At 42.9% G+C, this 27,422-nt stretch overlaps 2 protein-coding genes across 2 annotated transcripts; both read right to left on the bottom strand.

Annotated features, from left to right (window-relative positions):
- Nucleotides 1-452: 452 nt before the first annotated feature.
- On the bottom strand, nucleotides 453-22,456 carry LOC311129590 (succinate--CoA ligase [ADP-forming] subunit beta, mitochondrial). The gene is made up of 11 exons (XM_084161932.1): nucleotides 22,357-22,456; nucleotides 20,755-20,941; nucleotides 16,495-16,594; nucleotides 16,229-16,391; nucleotides 13,638-13,766; nucleotides 12,937-13,075; nucleotides 7,923-8,084; nucleotides 7,659-7,801; nucleotides 5,454-5,574; nucleotides 4,065-4,153; nucleotides 453-3,368 (listed from the first exon to the last, which is right to left on the bottom strand). Exons 1-11 carry the CDS (start codon nucleotides 22,438-22,440, stop codon nucleotides 3,294-3,296), a joined length of 1,392 nt encoding a protein of 463 aa, XP_084018058.1. The 5' UTR covers nucleotides 22,441-22,456; the 3' UTR covers nucleotides 453-3,293.
- A 173-nt stretch (nucleotides 22,457-22,629) lies between these two features.
- Nucleotides 22,630-27,321, bottom strand: LOC311129387 (mediator of RNA polymerase II transcription subunit 4). Its single transcript, XM_084161671.1, has 7 exons — nucleotides 27,237-27,321; nucleotides 26,274-26,340; nucleotides 25,685-25,855; nucleotides 25,496-25,553; nucleotides 25,302-25,388; nucleotides 24,922-25,053; nucleotides 22,630-24,759 (listed from the first exon to the last, which is right to left on the bottom strand). The coding sequence occupies exons 1-7, from the start codon at nucleotides 27,305-27,307 to the stop codon at nucleotides 24,587-24,589; spliced, it is 759 nt and encodes a 252-aa protein (XP_084017797.1). The 5' UTR covers nucleotides 27,308-27,321; the 3' UTR covers nucleotides 22,630-24,586.
- Between the last annotated feature and the right edge of the window lie 101 nt (nucleotides 27,322-27,422).

Here is a 27,422-nt window from a genome sequence, read left to right as displayed (position 1 = left end):
CACATTTCCACAAACTTCAAAGTGTTTCCTTTCAAACGGTATCAAGAATATGCATATCCTTGCTTCAGGTCCTGAGCTACAAGTAGTTAGATTTGGGTATGTCATTTTAGGCGAAAATAGAAAAAAAGGGTCAGATCCTTAAGAGGTTAAAGCATTGTATGACTGTCTAAAGGCTCTATACTTATTCTTATGCAACTGAAATACATGTAGATTCTGGCATGTAGAAAATGTTGTAAGAATCTAACACTACTATGCGAATGTCAACAGAATAGAAGCTAATTTGGCGTCACATGAGCCTGGTCATTATTTATATTTGTGCTTGAGCAATTCCTCTGTTGTTTTTGTTGTCATGACTAATGCCAAACACAACCCAACTAGCCATAAGAGATGTAAACACATCTTTCACATTGTCAGTACAAGTACAGCAAAACTAAAACAAGATAACAAGCACATTTGGTGTTCTCTGTATTTATTATATTTATTTATTTATTTTACTCCCCAAGAGAAGCATAAATATTTTATAGAAGAGAACAGCGGTCTCGTTATTTACAAGATATAATAAATGTCTTACAACTCACAATAAGTGTGTTTCTGTGTTCTGAGGGCTGGGGAGTAACATATATAGAGGAGGAAGAGGGAGAGAGAGGGAGAGAGATATGGAGAAATAGAGAGAAGACAACTACAGTACAATCTTTTAACAGTTGAGTGGACACTGTCCACCTCCATTTTTGATGTCATATGAAGTACCTGAACAGAGTGAAAAAGGTTGTTCCTGTGACATGGTGGCAGACTACAGATATACTGTGGCAAGCTCTTATATAGGAGACCCTCCTATAGAGGGGATGGAAGAGACAAATACACAAACATGCAGTCAACCAGATAGGCAGTAATTTAGATATCACACACACTAAACACTCACACAAACAACTATTACTAGTTCAGGAGTAAAGGAGAGTACTCCAATGCTTTTATCCAGGTATTAGTCTGTTCTGATTCTGGCGAGAGAGACTATCCACTATTCAGCTATCCATTTCAAATTGCATGGAGATGAAATTATTGACATAAGAGGTACTCCTAACAGACATTTACATTCCATCGACTCTTTTCTTAGCTCAAGTGTTCGCCAAGCATTGGACCAGTGTCACAACCTAGCAGCTGTCATTACAGTGGGCAACTCCCCTTTAAACCCCCCTCATTCTTACCCCATCTCCCATTCTCAGACCACTCAACACAAGGCACTCCTGTAGGGGCAGATAGGAGATTTAAAGGGGGGGACTATGACTGACTGACATTGCATCCAGCAGTAACCCTCTCTAACCCACTGATCCAGGAGAATGAATCCTGTACAAAACCCCTCACACCTGGAGGGGAGCCTGCTCCTTATTGGTCGCCACACACCTCAGTCGACGGTTACCCCTTTAAATGCCCCCACCTGCAGTCATTAGTCCTCTTTCAACCATACCAGCAAGGAACCCAAGATATGTGTTTATTGACTAAGTATTGCAAGAATGTGGTGTGAAAATTCTCTTTAGCATTGTTGTAAATGTAACATAGACACTGAGTGTACAAAACATTAAGAAAGCCTGCTCTTTCCATGACAGACTGACCAGGTGAATCCAGGTGAAAGCTATGATCCCTTATTGATGTCATTTGTTAAATCCACTTCAATCAGTGTAGATGAAGGGGAGGAGACAGGTTAAATAATTATTTTTAAGCCTTGAGACATGGATTGAGTATGTATGCTATTAGGAAGGTGCAACTCAATATTAGGAAGGTGTTCTTAATGTTTGTACACTGTGTAGTTTGTATTTATCTCTTAACTAAGTGTTTAATTGATGGCTAATTGTATAGCATGCTCTTGCAGACATACCCATTGCGTTGCCTCCTACCCAGATTTTTAACTATTTTTCAAAGTGGAATTAGCTGTACCTTCAGACCCCAAGTTCCAGTAAATAGATATAGAAATACCACTCTCTCCCAGAAAAGAGCAAGGTTGGGGGTTTGTGCATTATAAGTAGTGCTATGCATTGTGGGAGCTGAGGGAGAGAGGTGGGTGGGCAGAGGTGTGAAGAGAAAGTAACCAAAACCCAACCAAAAAAATAATAATACTGGACTAATCTGGAGGAGCGCCCCCAGTGTCTGATCTGATAAGTGTGCTTGAATAAACAGACTAGCCACAGTAGGAAGCCCTGACACACATAACAAAACAGAGTGATGAAAGTAGATTAGGAGAGCTACCTGCCAAGACGCCTAGTACAGGTAACTGCCAAGACGCCTAGTCACTTTACCCGGTCTTCATGTACATGTCTACCTCATGCCTTGTACCTCTGCACATTGATCTGGTACTCCCTGTATCTAGCTCCATTCTTGTATTATATTTTATTCCTCATTACTATTTTTGGAGGGATGCTACGCCATTCTTCCATGAGAAATTCCATAATTTGGTGTTTTGTTGATGGTGACGGAAAACGCTGTCTCAGGCGCCGCTCCAGAATCTCCCCTAAGTGTTCAATTGGGTTGAGATCTGGTGACAGATAGACACACCATTTAAACCTCCTATGCTTCTTTGAGACCCCTCTTTCAAAGTCACTGAGATCTCTTCTAGACATGGTAGCCAAAATAATGGGCAACCGGGCATTTTTATACATGACCCTAAGCATGACGGGATGTTAATTGCTTGATTAGCTCAGGAACCACACCTGTGTGGAAGCACCTGCTTTTAATATACTTTGTATCCTAGCCTGATGACTCACACTAAATTATTCTGCTGCTCTGTCGTTCGCTACATATTACAGTCAGACTGACATCATTAAAGTAATTTGTGGTGACAAGGGGTATTGTACAAAACAAAGGAATCAGCGATTGGATCGTCTCTAACCAATCAGAGTATGAAAGTCAATTACATTTTCAAACCGCCGCTTTACACACGTGTGTTCTGGCTCTGGCCCAACTCATCGGTTTCTGGACCAATGAGACGGCCCTGAATGTGTTCGCATTTGGAGAAGGGTAGGGAAGGTACTCATATCCAGACTCATTGCGGAGAAGAAACTAACGTCCGTGGGTGCATTTGTATCCCTCATTTACTCCGTTTCCTTTAATTTGGCAGTTACCTGTATGTGTGTGTGTATTTTGGAGTCTTGCCACAGAGAGAGAGAGAGAGAAACAGAACTAACAGAGAGAAGTTGGTGGGCTGTGTTGTATTGGAGTATTCTCTCAGTAGTGAGAGGCTCTTCTTGCTGTTCAAGGGTGGGGTGTCGGGGTTCAGATGGGGTCGTAGGGTCAAGGGGCGTGGCTTAGAGTGGAAGCTGGAAAGAGATGTCAACATGAGCCTCCTGAGCCAGCGACACAATTTCAGAAAGCTTTACAACCTGCAAAGAGAGGAAACAGAGAGGAGGAGAGAGAGAAAAGTTTAAACACAAGCACAGCAGCAGGGTGAGTTGTCTCATTTAAAAACAGACAAAAACACTAAAAGTGAATAGTTTTAATTGCGGGGGGTTGTAACTGCCTCAGGGTGGTCATGCCAAGCTGCCATTGTGCTGGCTAACTGATACTTGTCTCTTTGGGGAGTAGAACACTCTAAAAACAAAGGAGAGCGAGTGGAGAGATGGTGAGAGTCAGTGAGAGCCAATCCAGACTAGTGGTAGAGGGAAAGATAGATGGAGGGGAGAGATAAGAGGAAGGGGGCCTCTGCTCTGACTCAATGTCACTGCTGCTAGCTCTGCCAGAAGTCAAAGCCATAAAACTCAGGCAGTGTCACTTCAGCCAGTCAGCTGCGTTTAAACTGTCACTATACCCTGACGGTGTCAATTGACACACACCGCGCGCACACACACACACACACACACAACCTACCCTGCTGGTGCCCCTTGTCTCACACACATGTTTACACATTGCCCTCAGATAGACCTCATTGCTCTTGACCCTCACAAACGGTGCCTGACATACCTTTTCACATTCACACACTTCACATAGACCTAGTGTACCACACACACACCACCCTCCATAACCCAGACAGGGTGCTTAGAGGGGTAGAGGTAGAGAAAGGGAGAGAGGTGTGTGTGTACCATTCTAGCTGCCTCGTCCAGATCGTCACAGGCCAGGAGCTTCAGTGGGCTAGCGGCGATCAGAGCTTTGGCATCGTCCACTCTGGATCCTGAAACACAGCAGAGCAGCAGTCCCTCTTTAGCCTCGATCTTTTAGAAAGCACTTTGGTTCTCTTTTATATAGCTTTTTATCTGCACTATTAGTGAGTTAAACTCATCAATTGCATAATTTCAGTCCTATTATATTTCCCAAACATGAATGATGGCGTTTGGTATACTGTACATGTGGTCTAGATTACATTTTATATTAGAGTAGGTGATTATTCTTGTTATGGACATTTGTCGTGCAGCATTGCACACATACAAGTAGAATGACCTTCAATATACATGCAAGGCATGAATGCAGGCGACTGAACAAACCATAGGCTAGATCATTGGAATAATAACCCTGCATCATGATTACAAAAGCATTCCATCAAAATAGCAGACTAAATAAATTAGAAGTTCATTATAAGTAACTAAACCATTTGTGAAGGCAATCATTTTAGTCCAATTACATCTAGTTTATGAGTGATTGAGTTCTGTATAACTTCACACATTCTATACATCCCTGTGTGTTTCAAAACGTGCCCAGAAGGGAGAGGCTGGAATAAGGCTGGGAGCTACAGGTTCCCACAGCGCTGGTTGTGTGCATGCATGCGTGTGTGTGTGTGTGTGTGTGTGTGTGTGTGTGTGTGTGTGTTAGGGCTGGGAATTATACGATACAATATTATCGTGATACTTAGGTGCCGATATGATATGTATTGCAATTCTCACGATTCTATATTTATTGCGATTCAATACTATGATTTTATTCCGATTCGATATTCCAAACATATTGCTCACCATATGTCTGCTGCAGAGAGACAAGAGAGCCATGAGAAAACGAGTTTATCAGTCATGGAAATAAAAGTGCTGAAAACAAATTGGTACCTTATTTAAAAAGAAGATAGAGAACAAGCTATGAAGGAAAAATACTGCAGTTCTGGTGCAGGCACAGCCAACTACCAAGAAAAATAATATTGCGATAGTGAAAACGATATTGTAAAAAATAATATCCCGATATGCAACTGTATCTATTTTTTGTCCCCCATCACTAGTGTGTGTGTGGGGAAGTATTAGAAGACCCTAATCCTGACAGACTGCTTGCTCTTTGACCTTTAAAAGGCCACGCTCCACTGTCGTCCCCTCCCTCTCTCCCAGCCCAGTGTGTGTGTGTTTGTGTATGTACGCCAAAATGGCAGTGCAGTAGCCTATGACTACATAACAAAGCTAAAATAGTTTTCACTGTAATTACCACAGGGTGGTCTTGCCAAGCTGCTATTGTGCTGGCTACCTGATGCTTGACTGTATAAGGGAGGTCAGTCTCACCTTGTAACCGCACCACAATGGGGATCTTCAGGTCCAAGTCTGTGACAGCCATGATGATGCCCTGAGCGATGATGTCACACCTCATGATGCCACCGAAGATGTTCACAAGGATGGCCTGCACCTGAGGACCACAAACAAAAGACGTTGACCATGAAAGCATGACCGAAGATATTGACCATAGAAACAAGACCAAATACAAAGCAATCACAAATCCATACAGGAACAATAACAAAACCAAACCTAAAAACTCCTATAAAATCAACATCACACTGTAAATGTAATGTGTATTATAAAACTATAGTGGTTTAAATGAACACTTATAAATACAACACCATTACTGTGGCTCCAAACCCCCAGTGGATAATAAACCACAGACGCCATTAGGACCACACTAAGCAGGTGTCAACACAGAGACAGTGATAGGAAATTAGCCACAAATCTCCCATGAGAGAGCTTTTAACCATCTATCAAAAACCTACTCGCACCCATCAATGAATGAATCACTAACTGTATGTCACACAGCAGGTGAGAACCCTCCCTGTACTCTCATAGGTGTTCCCTCTAAAGTCCTCCTCCATTAAAAATCCCCCAGATAAATGTCACCCCTTTTTTTTTTTCTTTCACCTTTATTTAACCAGGTAAGCCAGTTGACAACAAGTTCTCATTTACAACTGCGACCTGGCCAAGATAAAGCAAAGCAGTGTGATAAAAACAACAACAGAGTTACATATGGGGTAAACAAAACATAAAGTCAAAAATACAGAAAATATATATACAGTGTGGTCGAATGTAGTAAGTTATGGAGGTAAGGCAATAAATAAATAGGCCATAGTGCAAAAATAGTTACAATTTCGTAATTAACACTGGAATGATAGATGTGCAAAAGATGATGTGCAAATAGAGATACTGGGGTGCAAATTAGCTAAATAAATAACAATATGGGGATGAGGTAGTTTGGGCTAATTTCAGAATGGCTGTGTACAGGTGCAGTGAACGGTAAGCTGCTCTGACAACTGACGCTTAAAGTTAGTGAGGGAGATAAGAGTCTCCAGCTTCAGAGATTTTAGCAGTTCGTTCCAGTCATTGGCAGCAGAGAACTGGAAGGAATGGCGGCCAAAGGAGGTGTTGGCTTTGGGGATGACCAGTGAGATATACCTGCTGGAGCGCAGACTACGGGTGGGTGTTGCTATGGTGACCAGTGAGCTAAGATAAGACGGGGATTTGCCTAGCAGTGATTTATAGATGACCTGGAGCCAGTGGGTTTGGCGACGAATATGTAGTGAGGGCCAGCCAAAAAGAGCGTACAGGTCACAATGGTGGGTAGTATATGGGGCTTTGGTGAGAAAACGGATGGCACTGTGATAGACTACATCCAATTTGCTGAGAAGAGTGTTGGAGGCTATTTTGTAAATGACATTGCCGAAGTCAAGGATTGGTAGGATAGTCAGTTTTACGAGGGCATGTTTGGCAGCATGAGTGAAGGAGGCTTTGTTGCGAAATAGGAAGACGATTCTAGATCTAACTTTTGATTGGAGATGCTTAACGTGAGTCTGGAAGGAGAGTTTACAGTCTAACCAGACACCTAGGTATTTGTAGTTGTCCACATACTCTTAGGTCAGACCCGCCGAGAGTAGTGATTCTAGTCGGGTGGGCGGGTGCAAGCAGCGTTCGGTTGAAGAGCATGCATTTAGTTTTACTAGTGTTTAAGAGCAGTTGGAGGCTACGGAAGGAGTGTTGTATGGCGTTGAAGCTCGTTTGGAGGTTTGTTAACACAGTGTCCAATGAAGGGCCCATAGGTTCCACCAGTAGTAAAGCCCACCCCCAAAGTGAGCTCTCCTGCTGATATCTTCAGGTAACTCCAGCAATGTCTGTCAAAAGATGCACCTACTAACTAGGGGATGCATGTACTGAAAAGTTACTTTATACAACCGTAACCTTCCTGAAGATCCAAACATCAGGAATTCCTAATTAATCCCTACCCCCTAACTCCATCAAAACATCAATAGCATCAACTGCAGGCTGCTCATGATCCAGATACCCAGCCGTCCCGTTCCAGTTGGGGTTAGAGGTCAGGGTGAAGGACTGTGGAACACATGACATCTGGGCCTATTGGTGCCACAGTGAGAAGTGTGTGCCTACTGCAGCTTAATGCTTCTTCAAAGACAACCAGAGATGATAGGTGTGTCCCCCACTCCCAGTCCTTACCTTCCTGTCAGACGTGATGAGTTTGAAGGCCTCCATCACCTGGTGGGCTGTAGCTCCGCCCCCCACGTCCAGGAAGTTGGCGGGCGTGCCACCATGGAGCTTGATGATGTCCATGGTGGCCATGGCAAGACCAGCCCCGTTCACTACACACACACAGAGAATATAGAGTGAATACACAAAAAACAAAGATTTCTATCACTACTGCTACTACAAAGCTAGGTGTGTGGTGCTGTGAACCAGTGGTGGGTGTGTTGTGGCGCTCACCCAGACAGCCGATGGATCCGTCCAGGCCAATGTAGTTGAGGTCAGCCTTGGCTGCCTGTCGGTCCCTGGCGTCCTCCTGGGTCCAGTCCTGCATGTCAAACACCTTCTTCTGGCGATACGCTGCATTCGAGTCAAAGTTGATCTTGGCGTCCATGCACATCACTGTCAGAGGGACACACAGGAGACAGAGGCTGAGCCCAAGATGGCTGACATCATCGTTGGGCGACAAACCCAATGACCCTGTAACTTCTTTACGACAGCCAGAGGCAGATGTCCGTTTATACTTTGAGGGGACATTTTCCAATGCCTGGTCCAAGGTGCAACAGAGTATCTATACTGAACAAAAATATAAACACAACATGCAACAATTTCTAAGATTTTACTGAGTTACAGTTCATGTAAGGAAATCAGTCAATTGAAATAAATTCATTAGGCCCTAATCTATGGATTTCACATTACTGGGAATACAGATATGCATCTGTTGGACACAGATACCTTAAAAAAAGGTAGGGCCGTGGATCAGAAAATCAGTCAGTATCTGGTGTGACCACCATTTGCCTCATGCAGCGCGACATCTCCTTCGCATAGAGTTGATCAGGCAGTTGATTGTGGCCGGTGGAATGTTGTCCCACTCCTCTTCAATGGCTGTGCAAAGTTGCTTGATATTGGCGGGAACTGGAACACGCTGTCGTACATGTCAATCCAGAGCATCCCAAACATGCTATATGGGTGACATGTCTGGTGAGTATGCAGGTCATGGAAGAACTGGGGCATTTTCAGCTTCCAGGAATTGTGTACAGATCCTTGCGACATGGGCCCATGCAGAAACATGAGGTGATGGCGGCGGATGAATGGCACAACAATGGGCCTCAGGGGCTCGTCACGGTATCTCTGTGCATTCAAATTGCCATCGTTAAAATGCAATTGAGTTTGTTGTCCGTAGCTTATGCCTGCCCATACCATAACCCCACCACCACCTCTGTTCACAACGTTGGCATAAGCAAACCGCTCACCCACACGACTGCATTATGCTGTGTGACAAAACGACACATTTTAGAGTAGCCATTTATTGTCCCCAGCACAAGGTGCACCTGTGTAATGATTAGGGCTGACCCCATTTAGTCGACTTGTCGATTGTTTGGTCGATAGGCTGTTGGTCGACTGAGACTTCTTTAGTCGAGCAGTAGCAAAATACATTTAGAAAAATCATGGTGTGGCTTTATAAATCATCCATATACACTACCAGTCAAAAGTTTATACACACCTACTCATTCAAGGGTTTTTCTTTATTTTTACATTGTAGAATAATAGTGAAGACATCAAAACTATTAAATAACACATATGGAATCCTGTAGTAACCAAAAAAGTGTTCAAACAAATCAAAATATATTTTATATTTGAGATTCTTCAAATAGCCACCCTTTGCCTTTATGACAGCTTTGCACACTCTTGGCATTCTCTCAACCAGCTTCATGAGGTAGTCACCTGGAATGCATTTCAATGAACAGGTGTACCTTCTTAAAAGTTAAGAAATTCCACAAATTAATGTGTTTGAGCCAATCAGTTGTGTTGTGATAAGGTAGGGGTGGTATACACAAGATAGCCCTATTTGGTAAAAGACCAAGCTCAAATAAGCAAAGAGAACAACAGTCCATCATTACTTTAAGACATGAAGGTCGGTCAATATGGAACATTTCAAGAACTTTGAAAGTTTCTTCAAGTGCAGTCGCAAAAATCATCAAGCGTATGATGAAACTGGCTCTCATGAGGACTGCCACAGGAATGGAAGACCCAGAGTTACCTAGGCTGCAGAGGATGAGTTCATTAGAGTTACCAGCCTCAGAAATTGCAGCACAAATAAATGCTTCACAGAGTTCAAGTAACAGGTACATCTCAACATCAGCTGTTCAGATGGGACTGTGTGAATCAGGCCTTCGTGGTCGAATTGCTGCAAAGAAACCACTACTAAAAGGACACCAATAAGAAGATGAGACCTGCTTGGGCCAAGAAACACGAGCAATGGAGATTAGACCGGTGGGAATTTGTCCTTTGGTCTGGAGTCCAAATTGAGATTTTTGGTTCCAACTGCCGTGTCTTTGTGAGACGGTGTGGGTGAACGGATGATCTCCGCATGTGTAGTTCCCACCGTAAAGCATGGAGGAGGAGGTGTTATGGTGTGGGGGTGCTTTGCTGGTGACACTGTCTGTGATTTATTTAGAATTCAAGGCACACTTAACCAGCATGGCTACCACATCATTCTACAGCGATACGCCATCCCATCTGGTTTGGGCTTAGTGGGACTATCATTTGTTTTTCAACAGGACAATGACCCAACACACCTCCAGGCTGTGTAAGGGCTATTTTACCAAGAAGGAGAGTGATGGAGTGCTGCATCAGATGATCTGGCCTCCACAATCCCCCGACCTCAACACAATTGAGATGGTTTGGGATGAGTCGGACGGCAGAGTGAAGGAAAAGCAGCCAACAAGTGCTCAGCATATGTGGGAACTCCTTCAAGACTGTTGGAAAAGCAATCCAGGTGAAGCTGTTTGAGAGAATGCCAAGAGTGTGCGAAGCTGTCATAAAGGCAAAGGGTGGCTATTTAAAAAATCTCAAATATAAAATATATTTTAATTTGTTTAACACTTTCTGGTTACTACATGATTCCATATGTATTATGTCATAGTTTCGATGTCTTCACTATTATTCTACAATGTAGAAAATAGTCAAAATAAAGAAAAACCCTTGAATGAGTAGGTGTCCAAACTTTTGACTGGTACTGTAGATCTACAGAAATAAGACAGATCCTGCTTCTGTTGCCTGTTTGAGTGTTTGTTTAATAGCCTACTGATTCCGTGAGCACCAAGCATCACAGCCACATGTCGTTAGACCAGCCTCTCTGGTATTATTTATAATTGATTTAGTGTTATTTACACGGTTCCAAATTATCAGAAAAATTATATTTATAATAATAACCCTAATTTTCCCTTGATCTCCTTATTGTTATTATTACTATTATTATGATCATCATTATAATAATAAGTAATGTCATTAGTAGGCTTAGTATAGCAGCCTTGTATAACCACCATCGAGCTGTAGGCCTAAGAGCGCATGCTGTTTAGTTTTAATACCTTAACTTACTTAGGCCTATATTTCAATTTAAATAGGCTACTGTATCAATCAATAATTTATTTGTTCCTGTCATCACACAGCATACGAGCCATTCATGATTTTAAATGCAATCAAACATTTTAGTTTAAAAATAAAATAACAAAATCGACCATTGAATAATTAGCGTAAACAATAAATAGGCCTAAACCGTTCCATTTCGGAAATCGCATTCACAACTGTTTTTAGTCTTTGCTGTAATAAAGGCTTTACAACAGACTCTCTGGTACGCTTATAATTTACTGTTGTTTACATTGTTCTAAACGGTCAGAAAAATTATATTCTAATCTAACAGCACCTGTTTGGCACACATAGTATGGACGCAGCGCTTGCTCCTTACCTTCTTTTTCTTGATCTCCAGTATTTTCCACAACTAGTCACATTTATTCCACATATCTGACTTCCCGTCTACTTCCTGAGCAACCAGTAAACATTCCCCATTTTGAGTTTATTTGTCACGTCCTCTGCATCCATTTTGCTGTCACATATGTTACGGTGTTCAGAGTTTGTTATAACCAATTTATTGATGTGATTATGATATGCTATAGGTCACGCCCTATTGGCGATGCATACATGTGTCACGTAAAGAGAGCAAGGAATGAGGGAATAGGGAATGTTTTTCTTAAACAAATTAGGGTTAGAAATGGCTATAATTATGTTGCAGCTTCAGCAACACGGACAGCGTGATACACACTGCTGATGTTCTGTGGTGGTCGCTGCAGCAGGGAGGAGAGAGAGACAACGGGTGCTAGTCACATAGTCACTCGCTGTCTTTTTTAACACAGAAAGTCTGAGCCAGGCCCGGCACAATCAAATCAATAGCGGTTGGACTCACTCTAGTAATTTGTGTGTCTTAATTATTTCATTAAACCATGTGCTTAAAGCATCAGACAAGCTCAGTGCATATAGTTGATTTGATTAAAACACATAAGATGTGTCTATATATGGAAAAATACACCTTTTAACGTTTCAACCAATCGATTGGTCAAAATAACTCTTGGTCAACTAAGATTATTTTTTAGTCGGGGACAGCCCTAGTAATGATCATGCTGTTTAATCAGCTTCTTGATATGCCACACCTGTCAGGTGGATGGACTATCTTGGCAAAGGAGAAATTGTCACCAACAGGGATGTAAACAAATTTATGCACAAAATTTGAGAGAAATAAGCTTTTTATGCATATGGACAATTTCTGGGATCTTTTATTTCCGCTCATGAAACCAACACTTTACATGTTGCGTTTATATTTTTGTTGAGTATAGTTCTGTGACATAGCTTTACTGTGTAACCTTGGTTGGCTGTACTGTACATGTCAAGGACATATCTGGGTTGGTGACAGATAAGACAGAGACCACTACAGATGTTTGCTGATGTAGTAGGGTCAAAGGGCCAGCATAGGCTATTCCTGCTGTCAATCAACACTCCTGGTATGTATGGGGTTGGTCAAGTCAGCCCATAACCACAAGATCATTCAAAGTACATATCAGCACTGGAACGACTTACATTTCAAAGTTAAAATAGGGCCTCATATGTTACCCTTATCAGCCACCATACTCTACCATGTATGGCTATGATGTTGAAGACGGTTGGTTGTGCAATAACACCACCATTCCTTCAGTACTATGGGGTTTAGCTGCCTAATTGGCCCATCAGTTAAAAGTGCAGTGATTCACACTAGGGTTTTTCACTGGGAGTGCGTTAATGAGAATGATTGACAGTGAGTCATAGATCAATGGGAGAAGCCTTCAACCAAGCATTTAACACTGACTGGCAACACGCTCTCACCCAGCTCTTAACACTGGCGTGAATAACAACATCACTGGGAACGAAAAGCAAGTGTGTGTACCCTGGCCAGAGGCGTCCTCCACCATGGGGTTGATCTCCAGCATGGAGGCGTCGTACTTCATGAAGACGTTGTAGAGCTTGATTATGTTAGCAGCTGCGTCGTCGATCAGAGCAGCAGGGAAGCCCATCTTTGTGGCAATCTGGAGAGAGAGAGAAGATAGAGGGAGCGAAAGAAAGAAATGTATCAATATCAGTTCTTCAATCTACAGTGTTTCTGTAATTTCTTTCTACTTTAGCAACATTTACAAATCTATTACCAGCTTGTAAAACACTCTTGAATTCAATTGAAGGTAAGAGGAGTTGAAGGAGAGGAGGAACGCCTGACAATGAGGGGTAGAGTGAATGTGAGAGAGACGTTGTCAGGTCATGGTAACATTGCAGGCATTCTAAGTGACATGTAATGCGTGAGTTGGCATGTTGAGTGAGCATATCGAAGTAAAAACCTGACTTTTAAAGATATTACACTGTGTGAGGGGACATGCCTAACTAATAAGGTTCTGAGGCCCTTGTCTTTAGAGAGAAACTCAAGACAGACCTAATATGAATATAAATGTTGCCGCAAGTCGTTTGTTTAAACGTGTACCAAAATAGCTTTAAATTCAGGTCGAGTATTGTTTATTTCCCAGAATGTGTAGTGTTTCCTGTGATCTAAGAGACAAAGACAAATCAAGAGGTATTTTTACAACCCGATCTCAAATGTACCGAAACAGCTTGTTCCATCTTGATTCCCTCCATTATGTCAATTGGCTCCTTCACGATGGCGTCGGGATTCTCCGCTGCCACATCCTCGATGTTCACGCCCCCCTGAGAGCTGCCAATCAACACGGGGCCCTGTTCAGAGGGAGGGGCCGAGAGATTATGAGCACCAATCATTTTACACATTAATTGAGTGGCAATCATACTCAAAAATAGCAAACGAATGGAACATAGGTCTCACAGCAAATCAAATAGGTTTTGTCACATGCTTCGTAAACAACAGGTGTAGACCAACAGTGAAATGCTTGCTTACGGGCCCTTCCCAACAATGCAGAGAGAAAAATATAAAATAATAACACGAGGAATAAATACACAATGAGTAACGATAACTTGGCTATATACATGGGGTACCAGTACCGAGGAACGAGGTAATTGAGGTAAATACAGTTGAGGTCGGAAGTTTACATACACCTTAGCCAAATACATTTAAACTCAGTTTTTCACAATTCCTGACATTTAATCCTAGTAAAAATTCGCTGTTTTAGGTCAGTTAGGATCACCACTTTATTTTAAGAAAGTGAAATGTCAGAATAATAGTAGAGAGAATGATTTATTTCAGCTTTAATTTCTTTCAGCACATTCCCAGTGGGTCAGAAGTTTACATACACTCAATTAGTATTTGGTAGCATTGCCTTTAAATTGTTTAACTTAGGTCAAATGTTTCGGGTAGCCTTCCACAAGTTGGGTGAATTTTGACCCATTCCTCCTGACAGAGCTGGTGTAACTGAGTCAGGTTTGTAGGCCTCCTTGCTCGCACACGCTTTTTCAATTCTGCCCACAAATTTTCTATAGGATTGAGGTCAGGGCTTTGTGATGGCCACTCCAATACCTTGACTTTGTTGTCCTTAAGCCATTTTGCCACAACTTTGGAAGTATGCTTTGGGTCATTGTCCATTTGGAAGACCCATTTGCGACCAAGTTTTAACTTCCTGACTTGAGATGTTGCTTCAATATATCCACATCATTTTCCTTCCTCATGATGCCATTTATTTAGTGAAGTGCACCAGTCCTGCAGCAAAGCACCCCCACAGCATGATGCTGCCACCCCTGTGCTTCACGGTTGGGATGGTGTTCTTTGGCTTGCAAGCATCCCCCTTTTTCCTCCAAACATAACGATGGTATGAAAAAAAAAAAGATGTATGCACTCACTTACTATAAATCGCTCTGGATAAGAGCGTCTGCTAAATGACTAAAATGTAAATGTCATTATGGCCAAATAGTTCTATTTTTGTTTCATCAGACCAGAGGACATTTCTCCAAAAAGTACGATCTTTGTCCCCATGTGGAGTTGCAAACCGTAGTCTGGCTTTTTTATGGCGGTTTTGGAGCAGTGGCTTCTTCCTTGCTGAGCTGCCTTTCAGGTTATGTCGATATAGGACTCGTTTTACTGTGGATATAGATACTTTTGTACCCGTTTCCTCCAGCATCTTCACAAGGTCCTTTGCTGTTGTTCTGGGCTTGATTTGTACTTTTCGAACCAAAGTACGTTCATCTCTAGGAGACAGAACGCGTCTCCTTCCTGAGCAGTATGATGGCTGCGTAGTCCCATGGTGTTTATACTTGCGTACTATTGTTTGTACAGATGAACGTGGTACCTTCAGGCCTTTGGAAATTGCTCCCAAGGATGAACCAGACTTGTAGAGGTCTACAATTCTTTTCTGAGGTCTTTTGATTTTCCCATGATGTCAAGCAAAGAGGCACTGATTTTGAAGGTAGGCCTTGAAATACATCCACAGGTACACCTCCAATTGACTCAAATGATGTCAATTAGCCTATCAGAAGCTTCTAAAGCCATGACATCATTTTCTGGAATTTTCCAAGCTGTTTAAAAGGCACAGTCAACTTAGTGTATGTAAACTTCTGTGATACAGTGAATTAATTATAAGTTAAATAATCTGTCTGTAAACAATTGTTGGAAAAAGTACTTGTGTCATGCACAAAGTAGATGTCCTAACCAACTTGCCAAAACTATAGTTTGTTAACAAGAAATGTGGCGTGGTTGAAAAACGAGTTTTAATGACTCCAACCTAAGTGTATGTAAACTTCCGACTTCAACTGTATGTACATATATGTAGGGATAAAGTGACTACGCAACTGGATAGATAATAAAAAGCAGCAGCAGCATATGTGATGAGTCAAAAGAGTTGTGCAAAAAGGGTCAATGCAGATATTAAATAGTTAACCTAATAGTAGCTGGGCTATCATAAATAAAATTAACAAACGATTGAATTGATCCATTGGTCTTCAAATTCTCAATGACAACTGATGTCTCATCCTTTTGAGAGAACAGAACTACAACTGCATACAGCTGGACAACCAAGTCCCATGGAGCACACGCATTTCCAACATGTCCATGGCAATGTCCTTTACCACTACGCCATCTAGTGGTACCATCAAACACAACACTTTCAACATTCGAAATCAAGAATAACACAGCTGCCCAATTTGTCAAATTTGACGGCCTGACCCAGAATGGCGGAGCGTGATTTGTCAGCTGTTGTCACCAGAGAGGCGTGAAAGGGCGGGAATGACCTCACCTGAAAGGATCTCTCCATGGTGATGGCGAAGTAGTACTCCCTGCGGGGGTACCTGCGCTCACAGATGAAAACCTGGTTACAGATACGGCCCTGCTCGCCTGTCTGCTTGGTGTACAGCTTACGACCAATCATCTGAGAGGAGATGTCCCGGGCCTCCTCTGGCCTGTAGGAGAGTGGAAGAGAGACAGAAGAATTTACACATTGCCACATTCAGACAAGAGTAGAAATGTGGGTGCAGTTTGAGAGGAGATGTCTCTGACACTCACGAGTAGACAATCTTCACTCCTCCCTTCAGACCTCCCTCGAAGGTGCCTTTGCCTCGGCCTCCAGCCAACACCTGAGCCTTCACCACCAGATCCTTGGTGCCTAAGACACACACACACAGAGGGAGAGAGAGCGAGACCGTAACAGTTACAGGACATGCCCAACATTCCACTGCCATTTACACACACACACCGATAATAATGCAGACGTACAAACTGCACAAAACATTGTCAGTGCAAACACTATCTAACACAACCTTCCTAGCAAAGGCATGCACTCATGGCCCTAAATGACTAGGCTACTTCTGGACATTGTCAAGTTAATCTGTATCCACAACCAGAAAACGATGTGTTAGCATCAAGTAAGCTACATAGTGAATGGAGACATTGTTCTACATCATGTTTAGCCATACTCATTACCACAGAGGAATTCAGTAGGGCAGAGATGGTGACTGCGCAATTCAATTTAACTTTATTGATCTAGTACAGTAACATATTAACAAAGTTAGACAACAATACACTATTACAGTTAGTTACAGAGAGTAGGCTACCTAAAAATGACATGCCTAAAACCTCTATGTAAACACAGGACTACAGTCTGAATCAAATTAAACGATTATCCCTAGTCCAGAGCAATGCCATTTATCAAAAAGGCTAGTCCAAGAGTAGGGTTGAATGCTGTAACAGAATAAAACAATTAATAAAAGTCCCATGATGGTAGTGACTGCCCATTACTGCTTATCACTTATTAACCATTGTTTATTCACATTACTAAAAATAAAATCTTAATTGTTGTATATATTACATTTGTTTTATTTGATGACTTTATTATTTAATTCCAAGTCATCATCTCATCTCTATAGAGCTGCTGCCTATGCTGTCTGACAAAATCACTATTTTAGTAGTTCTTCAAAGTAAATAAGGCATACTTTTATGACAGCTGAATACCAACTATCAATCACTTAGATCATGTATTTTCAGGTAGAGATACTGTATCTTGCGAAGCAACTATTCTCTATCGCGCATTCATCTCTTTTCTCTCTCTCTGTCTGCCCCACAATAACCTAACATAGCAGGCGTAAAAGAAACCCACAGATCGGACAAGTAGGCACCCAATGGATTACAGTCATTGTAGTTGTTGTTTAAAAAACGAACAATATCAGACATTCTGGTTAATCGCTCAGCACTTTTGCTCCGTCAAACAACAATGAATAGGCCTATTGTATTTAGAACACACTACTCACTCACTACTACCTGGTCTGACATCAAAATCAAATGTTATTTGTCACATGCACTGAAAACAACAGGTGTAGACCTTACCGTGAAATGCTTACTTACAAGCCCTTAACCAAAAACGCAGTTTTAAGAAAATAGAGTTAAGAAAAGATTTACTAAATAAACTAAAGTAAAAAATAAAATAAATAAAAAAGTAACACAGTGGCTTGCGAAAGTATTCACCCCCCTTGGCATTTTTCCTATTTGGTTGCCTTACAACCTGGAATTAAAATTGATTTTTTGGGGGGTGTATCATTTGATTTACACAACATACCTACCACTTTGAAGATGCCAAATATTTTTTGGGGTGAAACAAACAAGAAATAAGACAAAAAAACAGAAAACTTGAGCGTGCATAACTATTCACCCCCCCGAAGTCAATACTTTGTAGAGCCACATTTTGTAGCAATTACAGCTGCAAGTCTCTTGGGGTATGTCTCTATAAGCTTGGCACATCTAGCCACTGGGATTTTTGCCCATTCTTCAAAGGCAAAACTGCTCCAGCTCCTTCAAGTTGGATGGGTTCCGCTGGTGTACAGCAATCTTTAAGTCATACCACAGATTCTCCATTGGATTGAGGTCTAGGCTTTGACTAGGCCATTCCAAAACATTTAAATGTTTCCCCTTAAACCACTCGAGTGTTGCTTTAGCAGTATGCTTAGGGTCATTGTCCTGCTGGAAGGTGAACATCCGTCCCAGTCTCAAATCTCTGAAAGACTGAAACAGGTTTCCCTCAAGAATTTCCCTGTATTTAGCGCCATCCATCATTCCTTCAATTCTGACGGTTTCCCAGTCCCTGCCAATGAAAAACATCCCCACAGCATGATGCTGCCACCGCCATGCTTCACTGTGGGGATGGTGTTCTCGGGGTGATGAGACGTGTTGGGTTTGCGCCAGACATAGCGTTTTCCTTGATGGCCAAAAAGTTCAATTTTAGTGTCATCTGACCAGAGTACCTTCTTCCATATGTTTGGGGAGTCTCCCACATGCCTTTTAATGAACACCAAACGTGTTAGCTTATTTTTTTCTTTAAGCAATGGCTTTTTTCTGGCCACTCTTCCGTAAATCCCAGCTCTGTGGAGTGTCCGGCTTAAAGTGGTCCTATGGACAGATACTCCAATCTCTGCTGTGGAGCTTTGCAGCTCCTTCAGGGTTATCTTTGGTCTCTTTGTTGCCTCTCTGATTAATGCCCTCCTTGCCTGGTCCGTGAGTTTTCGTGGGCTGCCCTCTCTTGGCAGGTTTGATGTGATGCCATATTCTTTCAATTTTTAAATAATGGATTTAATGGTGCTCTGTGGATGTTCAAAGTTTCTGATATTTTTTTATAACCCAACCTGATCTGTACTTCTCCACAACTTTGTCCCTGACCTGTTTGGAGAGCTCCTTGGTCTTCATGGTGCCGCTTGCTTGGTGGTGTTGCAGACTGGGGCCTTTCAGAACAGTTGTATACATACTGAGATCATGTGACAGATCATGTGACACTTAGACTTTATTTAACTAATTATGTGACTTCTGAAGGTAATTGGTTGCACCAGATCTTATTTAGTGGATTCATAGCAAAGGGGGTGAATACATATGCATGCACCACTTTTCCATTATTATTAATTTATTTGAATGAAGTTTTTTTTCTCCATTTCACTTCACCAATTTGGCTATTTTGTGTATGTCCATTACATGAATTCCTAATAAAAATTCATTTCAATTACAGTTTGTAATGCAACAAAATAGGAAAAACGCCAAGGGGTATGAATACTTTTGCAAGGCACTGTATAATGAGGCTATATACAGTGGGTACCAGTACCGAGTCAATGTGCAGGGGTACAGGTTAGTCGAGGTAATTTGTACATGTAGGTTGGGGTAAAGTGACTATGCATAGATAATAAACAGTGAGAAGCAGCAGTGTAAAAACAAATGCAAATAGTCCAGGTGCCCATTTGATTAATTGTTCAGCAGTCTTATGTCTTGGGGTAGAAGCTGTGAAGGAGCTTTTTGGACCTAGACTTGGCGCTCCGGTACCGCTTGCCATGCGGTAGCACGGCCTTCCTCTGACACCGCCTAGTTTATAGGTTCTGGATGGCAGGAAGCTTGACCCCAGTGATGTACAGGGCTGTACGCACTATCCTCTGTAGTACCTTACGGTCGGATGCCGAGCAGTTGCCATACCAGGCGGTGATGCAACCGGTCAGGATGCTCTCGATGGTGCAGCTGTAGAACTATTTGAGGATCTGGGAACCCATGCCAAATCTTTTCAGTCTCCTGAGGGGGAAAAGGCGTTGTCGTGCCCGCTTCACGACTTTCTTGGTGTGTTCGGACCATGATAGTTTATTGGTGATGAGGACACCAAGGAACTTGAAACTCTCGACCCACTCCACTACAGCCCTGTCGATGTGAATGGGGGCGTGCTCGGCCCTCCTTTTCCTGTAGTCCACGATCATCTCCTTTGTCTTGGTCACGTTGAGGGAGAGGTTGTTGTCCTGGCACCACACTGACAGGTCTCTGACCTCCTCCCTATAGGCTGTCTCATCGTTGTCGGTGATCAGGCCTACCACCGTTGTGTCGTCAGCAAACTTAATGATGGTGTTGGAGTCATGCTTGGCCACAGGGAGTACAGGAGGGGACTAAGCACGCACCCCTGAGGGGCCCCCGCGTTGAGGATCAGTGTGGCAGATGTGTTGTTGCCTACCCTTACCACCTGGGGGCGGCCCGTCAGGAAGTCCAGGATCCAGTTGCAGAGGGAGGTGGTTAGTCCCAGGGTCCTTAGCTTAGTCGGCACTATGGTGTTGAACGCTGAGCTGTAGTCAATGAACAGCATTCTCACATATGTGTTCCTTTTGTTGAGGTGGGAAAGGGCAGTGTGGAGTGCGATTGAGATATATACAGTACTTTCCGAACGCACTGTAATATAGGACTACTGCCAATTCAAAGTGTTCATCCTCAAGTTAGCCTACTCCAATTAATTTGCCCACATCCTATTAAGGCATGGCTTACCAATCTCCTTGGCAACAGAGTAGGCTTCATCGGGTGAGCTGGCAACCTTGCCCTCGGGCACACAGACGCCAGCCTCTTTGAGCAGGCCGATGCTCATGTACTCATGCAGGGAGAGGTTCCTCTGCTGCTGCTGAAGGTTGGGGGGCTGCTGCTGAGCCCCAAGAAGGCCGGAGGAACCACCCAGCACCTGGGGAGAGGGGAGGCGGAGGGGGATAGAGGAGAGAAAAGGTGATGGGGGGGGGGGGGGTGTACACGATGCAGTGACATGACAGTACCTACTCATATGTCAGGGGGAGAACATAGCACTCTGTGAAAGGACACAGAATAAGAATAGCCACACCCATACAAAACACTAAGAGGCCCATACACACAACAAAAAATGTGAAGTAGATGTGTGCAATACTGGAAGTTTGCAGATATGAAAGAGGAACACATCAAACATGTCATTTGGGCGTCAAATGAATAATTCTGTCAACATCAAACCCGTTTTTTCAAATCTAAAAAGGCCAACTTGGTTCCAAAAATGTCCCTTACAAATCTAGCTTTGTCCGTGCAAGTGAGCACGAACAGATGTGACAGCCTCAATGGCGCATATCCTCCATTCACCCCCCAGGGGCACCATGCACCCCAAAAATCAGAGGAGGCAGAAAGTATGTGAGGATGGCTGGGGGGCTGGAGAATTTAGAATTTTTTTCAAACACGTGAAACAGCTTTTACCTGCAATCTAGAGCCATAATAATTATACTTAATTCTATGTAAAAAAAAATATATATATATTTCAGCATATCTAAGCATACCTCTTGAGCTGTCTGTATCCTCCCGACTGTTGGTTCTTTTTTTAAAGAAACTAAATATGCTTCTCTGCATCTCTGCTAAAATCTGGGTAAAAGATCGAAAGTAATGTGAGTCTTATTCAGTACATTTAGTTATTGCCTTTCTAAAGTCTACCAACCTTGCCAGCAGGTATGCCAGTTAAGATGGTCAAGCTAGCCACTAACTTCATTGATAGCTTTAAATGGCTTCTTGGTAGCTAGTTATGAGGTTGGGAACCTATCTGGGCTAGCTAAAGCCAACTTCATAAAATTGCTTGGTGGATAGTAGTATTATAGCGAAGAAGAAAAAAAAAGGTTATTTTTTCATTATACAGGACAAATCTGATGGGGCACGTACCCCTGTGCCCCCTATGGGTATGACGTTCCTGGATCTCCCCCCCCCCGTCCTGACGTCTCTAGTGTATGACAGCTGTGTTGGAGGTCACTGTCTAAACAACTACTACTGTATGTGAGCGAAAAGCTCTTGTTAGCAAACACAAATCCCTGAACCCCCATAAGCTTGTTTTAATACATTGTTGTTTATTGATACATTCGTCTTGCCATCGCTAAAAAAGCAACGACGTTAGCTAGCGAGCTAAACATGAGCAATGTGGCTAGCTAGCCAACATAGCCAGTTCCCTAGCTACTACCTCAAAGGAGATGGGCGAATGTCAAATTTCACCCAGTCACTTCTCGGGGACTTCTTTGGACGTCGAAGATGGTGCAGCAGAAAAAGTATCACATGTACAGGCAGTCGGATTTCATAACGTTTTTCTCAATGTAGACTTACTTTGGATGCAGTGTTAAATGTCGATCTTGCCCCAGAATTTCTCAGGCTAGCCGACAGTCGGCCGCAAATCAGGGACGCCGCCATGTTCCCTTCTCAAGCTAACGAATTGGCCGCATGCGTAGTGACATACTAAACTGAGCGCCCCTTGCACAGGCTTGGCGCACATTCCATGGTCTTCACAATTTGAAGACAAGGCTATTAATACATACGGTCAACTGGACATTATATAATGCAAATGGTATTCTCTAAGATATGAGCACCACAAACGTATTTACTCAAAAGTGGTATTTATTTACAAGTTTGGAAAAACCTACAGTATATACAGACCTATTTACACATGGAGCAAACACTCAGTCAAACAAAAAAATACATTGATATGCCGATTTTCAATATAAAGAATATAAGGTGTGCTTGATGAAGCTTGGCCGACAAGTGTGAACTCGGGCGAGCTGAACCAAGTGCACCTACAAATTCAAAATCCACTCCTGGAGAGATGTTTTAACCAATAGCAGAGGATAAGGAGCACTTGGGTTCAAATCTGCAACACATTCTTTCAAAACAAAACAAAAAACTGTTGAAATTAAATACAGTTATATGTACTTTTCAACAGTATTCCCCATTGTCAGTCTCTAAAAAACATAAAAGAAACAAATGAAGGGTAGCCAGATTGACAACGAAAGGAATACGTCAGTGTTATCACTATCAGAGTTACGTAGTGCCAGACATTTCCCTGAACTGAATCAGCGTAACCATACAGTGGACTTTACAGAGAGACTGTACTACACTACATGACAAAAAGTATGTTGACACCTGCTCGTCAAACATCTCATTCCAAATTCATGGGCATTAATATGGAGTTGGTCCCCCCTTTGCTCCACTCTTCTGGGAAGGCTTTCCACTAGATGTTGGAACATTGCTGCAGGGACTTGCTTCCATTCAGCCACAAGAGCATTAGTGAGGTCGGGCACTGATGTTGGGCGATTAGGCCTGGCTCGCAGTAGGCGTGCCAATTCATCCCAAAGGTGTTCGATGGGGTTGAGGTCAGGGCTCTGTGCAGACCAGTAAAATTCTTCCACACCGATCTCGACAAACCATTTCTTTATTGACCTCGCTTTGTGCACGGGGGCATTGTTATGCTGAAACAGGAAAGGGCCTTCCACAAACTGTTGCCAAAAAGTTGGAAGCACAGAATCGTCTAGAATTTCATTGTATGCTGTAGCGTTAAGATTTCTCTTCACTGGAACTAAGGGGCCTAGCCTGAACCATGAAAAACAGCCTCAGACCATTATTCCTCCACCAAACTTTACAGTTGACACTATGCATTCTGGCAGGTAGCATTCTCCTGGCATCCGCCAAACCCAGATTTGTCCGTCGGACTGCCAGATGGTGAAGCGTGATTCATCACTCCAGAGAACGCGTTTCCACTGCTCCAGAGTCCAATGGCGGCAAGCTTTACACCACTCCAGCCAATGCTTGGCATTGCGCATGGTGATCTTAAGCTTGTGTGCGGCTGCTCGGCCATGGAAACCCATTTCATGAAGCTCCCGACGAACAGTTCTTGTGCTGACGTTGCTTACAGAGGCAGTTTGGAACTTGGTAGTAAGTGAACGCAACCGAGGTCAGACGATTATTATGCGCTACGCGCTTCAGCACTCGGAGGCCCCGTTCTGTGAGCTTGTGTGGCCTACCACTTCGTGGCTGAGCCGTTGTTGCTCCTAGACGTTTCCATTTCACAATTACAGTTGACCAGGGCAGCTCTAGCAGGGCAGAAAGTTGATGAATTGACTTGTTGGAAAGGTGGCATCCTATGATGTTGCCACATTGAATGTCACTGAGCTCTTCAGTAAGGCCATTCTACTGACAAAGTTTGTCCATGGAGATTGCATGGCTGTGTGCTCGATTTTATATACTTGTCAGCAACGGGTGTGGCTGAAATAGCTAAATCCACTCATTTGAAGGGGTGTCCACATACTTTTGTATAAATAGTGTATTAGATTGGGGATGACAGATAGTTTAGTACAAATGTTTCATCAACAAGCTGGGAAAAGAGAGGGTCAGAGTGATCAAACTCTGGCTTATCGTAAAGGTTATGGGTGTGATGGGTAGCTGGCTCTACGAGGTACTGGGAGTGTCCAATTCCCAGCACACAGTCAGCTGAGGATTCAGATATACACACACAGCTGGGCGGGCTGACGGACAGATGGACAGACACACACACACACACACTCAGTCAGTCCGAGTCGCTGCTGCTGCTGGATGAGTCTGTAGACATGGCTTCCACGTCGTCCTCGTTCTCCTTGTTGTGGCCGGGGGGCTCCAGCCCAAAGTCGTTGCCATGGTGAGGGGGGAGCATACCCACTGAGACGTCGGACGATTGCCAGGGGTACTGGGGGGTTAGCACATCTGAAGAGGGGAGGGAGGAAAGAGTATTTGAGCTGTGTGATAGGGTTACTATTATACAGTATAGTCCACAGAATCATATCAAACACACAGATCATAGGAGAATAAAAAAACGGTTGACTCCATTTGTAGAAGGAAGGAACCACACATACAACGAAAGCATACCTGGCAATCTCCCAGCAGCCAGTGCATCTCCAGGGAGGTGTCCGTTCACGCCATTGGTTGGCAGATTGCTCATGTGACCCAACATTCCACTGCGCATCTCCAGGTCAGTTGGGTAAGGTCTACGTGGATCACCTGTTATAAGGAATATGTCATCAAGTCAACTGAAGAGTAATTACAGTAGTATTGTGAATGCTAGTCACTGCTGTGATAGGGAATATTTTAACCTCAGCCACTATCACTACCAAGAGGAAATTCCAGTCTGAAGAGGAGGAACATGCAAGGAAAGGAGGATCTGGGGGAGGTAGGGATAGAAAAATTGGGGGAAAGAGGGCATCTAAGACAGCATACCAGAAGCACAAATGGGCAGAAAGAGGACAAACCTGGTACCCAGTTGAGAGGGGCACATACTGCATTGCTGGCACTGATCCTGTGGGCATATTTGATGATCTCTTCTGAGGAGATGCTCCCTGAAAGACAACAGTTATTTTAGTTTGACATCTATAATCTCTGGTGGTATTTATGTATCAGAAAGCTCTCCAGCTCCTCAGACGAATGCTGTGAAAATTAGGCTCACCTTTTCTGGCCTTATCAATAGATTTTAGCTTCTCCTTTGCTTGGTATACAGCAGTCGCCTAGAAGCAAAAAAAGGTTAGGTTGAATCAAAGTCATAAACAATGTGCTGTTGTGTTCCAATTTAGTAAAGGAGACACACTGTATAGTCTATTTAGGATTTCTTATCAGTCTCCAGCTCTGCTGTTCTCACCAGTATATGTTCAGCCTCCTTCAGCTGTTTCTGGAGCTGCTGGATGTCGCAGTCTCTCTTCTCCACCTCCTTCTCCAGGACCTGCATCTCCTGGTGTACCTTGCCCTGCTCCTGGGCCACCCTCATCAGCTCCTGGAACTCTCTGTCTCTCTGCACCAGCAGCTCCAGGATCTGCCCACAGCAAAATAACAATAATAATAATAATAATAATAATAATAATAATAAGCCATTTAGCAGACGCTTTTATCCAAAGCGACTTACAGTCATGTGTGCATACATTTTTACGTATGGGTGGTCCCGGGGATCGAACCCACTACCCTGGCGTTACAAGCGCCATGCTCTACCAATTGAGCTACAGAGGACCACACAAGCATTCAGACTTCTGACATCGACTGCACATTGTAACATATAGACTACTATTGAGTCAGAGTTGTGTTGAGAAAAGCAGTCTCAAAAACCTATTTCACAAAATACAAACTAAATGTGAGTGGTATAGTGCACACACATTTTATAATTGTGAATAGCTAGGATTGCAGATATTGTTGCTACATTTTGAAAATAGTGTTAGGTTGAATCAGATGCATGTTACCTGGGTGTCCTCGCCTCCTTGGGGGAGTTTTTGGCTCCTTGACAGTGCAAGCATCTCTATCAATTCCCTGAAATATGAGTAATATTGGGTTTAGTTGCCATGCATGATAATGGAGAGAAAACAGATGAACTTGAAAGATGATGCTTGACAGAGTAAGTGACCAACCAATAAATGACTGTCATCCATTGTGTTTGTAAAGATGAGCTAATAGCCCTCCTGACCATCCATTCAAAAAGTCCAACCTATAGTGGTGGGCCAGTCTGACTCCAGTAACTATACCCATATATTGTATATATAAATCTAACGTTATAGCCTATACAAATTGATCTGAATGGCGCCGGAGGAGATGGCTGCCGTTTTACAGGCTCCTAACCAATTGTGCTTTTGTGTGTGTTTTTTTGCGTTATTTGTGACTTATTTTGTACATAATGTTTCTGCCACCGTCTCTTATGCAACTAACCTGTGCCCCCGCACATCGACTCTGTATGTGTTATTTATTTTTACTTATCTATTTTTTTTAACTTAACACTTATTTTTCTTAGAACTGCATTGTTGGTTAAGGGCTTGTAAGTATTTCGCTACACCCGCTATAACATCTGCTAAACACGTGTATGTGACAAATAAAATAAAATGTGATTTGATTTGTAAGCATTTCACTGTAAGGTGACAAATACAATTTGATTTTAACAGTGGGTTCCCAACCTTTTTCGGTTACTGTCCACCAACTGAATTTTGCTCTGCCCGGAGTACACCTGATGTACCCCCTCATGTGCATTTGATCAGTAACCCTATGATCTCATGAGTCTTCTCAAGTATCCCCTGTGGATAGGCCAAGTACCCCACTGGCCTACAGCAGTACACTCAGAACACGAAACGTAGGAATTGTTGAATAAGCTACAAACTACATCATTTGAATGGCTGTTCAGGAAACAATTATTACGGGAAAAAATAATATATTCGTACCTGGATAACACTTCTAAATCGTCCAGTACCGATAATAACCGCTCTTTCGTAGATTTGTCAGTCACCGCCATTGTTGTTTCCACCCCACTGCGCAGAACAGGAAATAGAGCTGATATTTTGTTGTGTGGAAAGAAAGCTTGCTAGCGACGTCTGTTGGAAAGGAGTGAAAAGGCCTTCTGTTGGCGA

This window comes from Coregonus lavaretus (genome assembly GCF_964263955.1).
Source record: "Coregonus lavaretus genome assembly, chromosome: 5".
NCBI lineage: Eukaryota > Metazoa > Chordata > Actinopteri > Salmoniformes > Salmonidae > Coregonus > Coregonus lavaretus.
Note: the sequence above shows the minus strand (reverse complement) of the source record. Positions and strands in the feature narration are given on the sequence as shown.

Bases quoted from the DNA above. Each gene is read 5' to 3' on its own strand.
- LOC311129590 (XM_084161932.1), bottom strand. From the start codon at position 22,440: ATGGCGGCGTCCCTGATTTGCGGCCGACTGTCGGCTAGCCTGAGAAAT. The intron at 13,767-16,228 runs GTGAGGTCATTC...CCCTCTGAACAG, and splicing joins CCATGGAGAGATCCTTTCAG to GGCCCCGTGTTGATTGGCAG. The intron at 3,369-4,064 runs GTACACACACAC...CTCTCTTTGCAG, and splicing joins TGGACGAGGCAGCTAGAATG to GTTGTAAAGCTTTCTGAAAT.
- LOC311129387 (XM_084161671.1), bottom strand. From the start codon at position 27,307: ATGGCGGTGACTGACAAATCTACGAAAGAGCGGTTATTATCGGTACTG. The intron at 25,554-25,684 runs GTGAGAACAGCA...TTTTGCTTCTAG, and splicing joins AGGAGGCTGAACATATACTG to GCGACTGCTGTATACCAAGC. The intron at 24,760-24,921 runs GTATGCTTTCGT...TCCCCTCTTCAG, and splicing joins GGCTGCTGGGAGATTGCCAG to ATGTGCTAACCCCCCAGTAC.